Here is a 5,874-nt window from a genome sequence, read left to right on the forward strand (position 1 = left end):
ATTTTAAGCGGAGTATATCGTTTTTTATTATTATTTTAAATTATTTATATATTTATTATTTTAAAATAATAAAAACTATTTTTATAATCGGATATTAAAAAATATAAGCGTTTATCGTATAATAAGCCTTACTTAGTTTTTTAATATATTAATAATAACGTTCTTTTAATATTTAAAGTCCGTATATTAAATATATAATATCTATTTTTTTATCGATTTTATATTTTAATTAAAAAAAGTCTTTTTTTATTTTAATTTTTAATCGTTTTTAAAATTATTATTAAAATAAAACGAATATTACTTTTATATCTAGTCGCTTTTTTTTTAATAATTAGTTAATTTTATAATAGCTAGTTAATATATAAATATAATTTTCGTTATAATCTTTTATTGTTAAAAAACGATATTCGTAATATTAAATTATTTTATTAAATATTCGTCGTATTATATAAATAAATTTATTTAAAATCTATATTTTATAAACTAAAATCTTGTTTTTTAATTAAAATAAGTCGTCCTTATTTTTAATTATTATCTTTTTTTTAAATTTATTTTTTATTATTATAAAAGTTTACGCTTAGTTAAGAAAGTTAATAAGTTATATCTTAATTATTTTGTATATTATTAATAATATTTAAATATACTTTTTATTATAATCTTTAATAGTCTTAAGATGTTAAACTACTTCTTATTTATTTATTATAATAAAGGTCCTATTAAAAAGTTTTTTAAAATACTATTTTAATTATTTTTTATTATTTTAATAAGTAAAGTAGTTATCGTCGTAATATATAGTCTAAAAAAATAATTTATAAAGTACTTTTTTAAAAATAATATTAATTTATTTTTTAAAAATAGGTCGTTATTAAATTTATTTAAGCTATTTATAATCTCTAGCTATATATCTTAACTTATCGTAATTATAATATTTAAATTCTTTTTTTTAATAAAATTAATCTTATTTCGCTATATTAAAGTTTATAAATTTACTATATTATTTATAAATAATAATTTATTAAGGATTATTATTCCCGTTATAATAGTATCTTTAATTAAAATTATATTAAAATTATTATTAATATTTACGTCCTAAGTTAAGTTCTTATTATTATTCTTTTCTTTCCTTTTTTTTTTTATAAAAACGGTTATCGATTTTAATTACGAGTTTAATATATTAAAAAAAATTATTTAATTTATTAATTTTAATAAGTTCGTCCTTAACCTTATTTTTTAATTCTTAATAAAATATAAAAATTTTAATATTATTAATAAAATTAAGTTAAATATTAAGGCGTCTAAACTTAATTAAATAGTCCTTTATTAATTTAATTTATCAGAATTATAATATATTACGCTCGGCTTATCGTTTTTTATTTAAATTTTAAAAAAACGATTTAAAAACTTTTTTAAATTTATCGAAATTATAATAAATATCTCGTATTTTAATAAAATATTTATTAAAAGTTTCTTTTTTAAAATATTTTTTTTAAAAAGGTTCGAACTATTTAAAAGCTCGTTTTTTAAAAAAGCTAACAGTATATACGACTTTCTTAATTTTATTATTAAAATCTTTTTAATAAAAATTTTAAAAATTCTTAATTTAAATTAAAAATCCTTTTAAGGTTCTAAGGGTCTTATTAAAAATAATAAGTATATTAAATTTAAGCTTTTATTATCCTTTATTAAGAGGGGTAATAATAATATTAATAGCACTTTTAAACGTATTTATTTAGTTAGCGAAATTTAAAACCTTTTAATATTCGTTCTTAAATCTTTTAAATATAACGTTAAATATTTTTTATATCTCGGTAATATTACGATCGTTTTTAATTTAAGTTTTCGTTAATTAAGTAATAATAATATTAAAGAGGTCTGTTAATTTTTTATTATATTAAATATTTTAATTAACGACGCGATATATTTAAATATATATTATTTTATTAAAGACCGTGTCCTTATTAAAATTATATTTAATATTAAGTATTTTTATATCTCTTTTAGCTTAGGCTAGCTTAACGTTTAAAACTTAAGGTTTTTTACTTTTATTAAAAAAGAATTTAATAAATATCGTTCGTACTATTTAATAAGTTTTTATAAAGTCGACTTATTAAATAAAAATAATTAAAATATTATGATCGGTTAATTATAATAAAATTTATATTAATAAAAGTTAAGGTTATAATATTCGTAAATAATAATTATTATAAAAATAACTTTAAAAAAACTATTATTTATAAATCGTAAAGTAAATAAAATTTCGGTAATTAATTATAATCTTATTAAATAAGTTTTTAATAAAAATAGTTAAAAATAATTATAAAATCTAATACGAAATTAATTATTAAAAAAGCTATAAAAGTCTATTTTTAAACCTAACTCGGGCTATTTTATATATAAATCTTAATTATAAATATATCTTTTATAATATCTTATTTATTATTATCTAACTATTTATTAAATAGTCGTCCGTTTTATATTTTTATAATCGTCCGTTTTATTTATTTATAAACGTTTATTTTTTATTTTATTATACGATCGTAGTTATATAACTTATCTATAGTTTTTCCGTTTTAAAAGTGGCCGTCTAGGTTTTTATTATTATATATATAGTATAATAGCCGCTGTAGGTCTTATAGGGCAGGGCCCTGGTCTAGTAATACGTATTAAGTCGTAATATATACTAAATAAATAGTTAAATTAGTAAGTAATAAATTTAAATCGCGGGCTAATTTATTTTTATTAAATTTAATATTTATTAAGTTTTATATTTTTATTAATAGATAATTTATAAATAATATAGATTTAACTTTTTAATTTGGATATATTATTATTTTAAATAAACGAGGCTATAAGAGACGATTAATTTATAATATACGATAATATTATTTATTATTTATTAATTAAAAATAAAAGAGTAACTAAAAGCGTTTTAGTTTTTAAGATTTATAAAATAGTTAACGGCGTCGACTTTATTTATATGATTTTTATTATATTTAAATAGATTATAAATCGATTAATTTTATTTACGATATTAATAATTGTTTATATAGATTCTTATTTATTATATAAATACTTTATTAAATTAAATATTATTAAAAAAAAAGTTAATAATAAATATTATAGTTTTACAATAATTGTATAAATAACGTAAGATTTTCGAGATTTATTAAATTAATAATAAAAATAATTTAATAAACGTTTTTATTAAATAGAACCCAAACCTAAGCTTAGAACGATTTATTAATAACAGAATAATTATAATATATATAAAAAAATAAGTTATACGGAAAAGGTTTAAAAAAGAAACAAAAAAAGAACTATAAATACTACTTTTATCGACGTATTATATATTATTATAAGATTATTAAATTACCTTTTTAATCGTATGAGTTTAATAATAAAAGAGAGATAGTTAGTGTCGGATTAAAAGCCTAATTCGACCTTAAGTTAGCGCTAGCGCAAGGGCCATCTGAGGGTCTTTATATTAGCGTTTGACCGGCGATCTAACTAACGGTCAGAACCTCTCTTTTCCACTTCACGCAGAGATTAATTCAAGAGTAATTGACCCTTCGTCACCACGGTTCGATCGAACAAATCACCCTGTGATTACGTAAACCAACAGTATATCAGTTTGCGGCATTCCGAAGGCTTACCACAAACATTTGCCTAGACGCCTTACCAGCATTTCAGCCGACTTTGTGTAACCCAAGGACTCGTTGGCGATGCCGAGAGAAAGAGGATTTGCGTTTGCCGGTTTTGACTGGGCGAAGATTCATCGTCTCGTGAACAACCAAAGTTCCCCAACGTAAACTCCAAACTAAAACGACGCAATAAATTTCGAGTGCTACCCTTGAAGGGGCCACTCACCCCTCCTGTCTCTCTTAATTCTCTTTGAAGACTCCTTCTGTCACTGTTCATGGACTGTCTTGACGGTCCAGTCACTGCAATCCAAGTCCTGCTTACCGACAGCAATTCGCCCCCTTTCAGTCCCTCACCCACGATACCTTGCTGCGAGCTTCCAGATCATGAGCCTACCGGCTATAAAGCCCGATGTCCGACCTCGTCCTCCTCGTCTTTCGTTATACATCCTCCCCAATAAGAACGAAACTCCTAGCCTCGAATCACCTACACAAAGAGCTGCCGGCTATCCAAACACTGGGATTACAACCACGACAACCCACGCCAGAATTGAATTTCAACGGCTCAGCTCAGTACCCGAGCTTGAACAAACATAAAACGAACCTACGATAAGATACAATTCTCCATAATCAGAAGCCGTGCCACGGGGAAACAGAAAGTTGTATTGGTTAGCGTTGCGCGCCGTCTCAGCATCTGAAAATGGAGGATTCTATGACAGATAAGGAATATGATGCTGTTATGAGATTGGTGAAAAAAAATGGGAAAGCGGATGATCCACACACCATCGGACTAGTTGCGCATCATACAAGAGACAAAGACGCCAGGAACTTCGAGAACGCCCGACGTTGTCGTGCCATGCTACTTGCTCAGAAGGCGGAAGCGGCAGCCAAGCAGATCGACGGAACCCAGCAGATCGAGGAAACTCAGCAGATCAAGGAAACTCAGCAGATCAAGGAAACCCAGCAGCACGAGGGAATCAAGCAGAAAGAGGAAAGTGAAGAACAACAGAATTGATGCGACTTCAGTTGCCATAGTAGAGAGACCGCCCTCTGCGGAAATCATCTGTCACAAGTTAGAGCACACAGCAATGGGCATACGAAGTGGGTAGAAAGTGGTTCGAATTACTCCAAAGTGAACAAAGGAAAAGATCAAGTCTGTATACTGCGTGATAGTGAGAGACATGTGAGAAAGCACGTAGCAGACGACTTCGTCTGTGCTGATACTAGGCCATATTTCGTGACATTATCATGGTCACTCGGCTCGCTCCCCAGCAACTGCCTAAACCGTCTGTGGCGGGCAATCTGGACCTGATACGAGACTTGGTCAGGGTATGAACAAGCCGCTTCCTAAACAAGGGGAAAAAAATCCGGCTATGGAAGCCCACGTTAAGGTATTCAATGTCGAAAGAGTTTTACCGTATATTGAGTCATATATGTTATGATTGGGCGGTATTTCAATGGAGTGGTCCCTCATGGTGACTAAATAATTTCCTCTACTAAGAAAAGAGAGCAAACAAGTACTGTAAATAGTATAGCCACGTAGAAAAAAATGAAACCGAAAAAAGGAACAGTATTGTTTAAAATGATTTGTCGTCGAGGACCTTCAATATTGTTTCAGTCGGTGAGTGGGAGTGGGCGTGGAAGTGGGGGGAAGTAAAATCGTCAACCCTATGGGTGAGAGACGTTTGACGTACACTTTGAAATGCTTGGCTTGTTTCTTAACCCTCAAGTCGGAGAAAACTGGACAAACGTCTGGGCGGATTACTACTGCTGCGTTTGACTTGACGGGTCCATTCCGACGTACCCTGGATACCTCCCGCCGACGACTACTAAAGAGTTCATATAAATGCTGACTACGGATTTGCCGTTTATTGAGGATTGTTTTGCTTAGTACATTTCCAAAGAGCCGGTAATTGGGGTTGCTAAGGGAAGGCGGCTTGACTGCTAGTAAGGTAGTAAGACTATTATTGAGACTGGCACCGAGGGCTTTTGATAAATTTTGCTGATGTATACAGCAGTTATACTGAGTCAGATAATATCATCGACACGGTCGTGGCCGACTGGTGGGTATTAACTATGGTTAATGACTTGTCCCAAGTGAGTAGAACGACACGGACTTTAACTTTTGGGATTGTCTAATGCTATTTACAGGAATTTATTCGCTGGAATGCGTCTCTTTGTGAGAATCTCTACAACCACTAAAGTTGTATAGGTACCTCCGCATTTTGTAAGCAAG

At 28.1% G+C, this 5,874-nt stretch overlaps 1 protein-coding gene across 1 annotated transcript; it reads left to right on the plus strand.

Moving 5' to 3' along the window:
* Positions 1-4,338: 4,338 nt before the first annotated feature.
* Positions 4,339-4,653, plus strand: CORC01_09498 (uncharacterized protein; the record flags this gene model as incomplete). The annotated part of the gene is made up of 1 exon (XM_022621127.1): positions 4,339-4,653. One exon carries the CDS (start codon positions 4,339-4,341, stop codon positions 4,651-4,653), a length of 315 nt encoding a protein of 104 aa, XP_022472399.1.
* Between the last annotated feature and the right edge of the window lie 1,221 nt (positions 4,654-5,874).

This window comes from Colletotrichum orchidophilum (genome assembly GCF_001831195.1).
Source record: "Colletotrichum orchidophilum strain IMI 309357 chromosome Unknown Scaffold_86.1, whole genome shotgun sequence".
NCBI classification, from domain to species: Eukaryota; Fungi; Ascomycota; class Sordariomycetes; order Glomerellales; family Glomerellaceae; genus Colletotrichum; species Colletotrichum orchidophilum.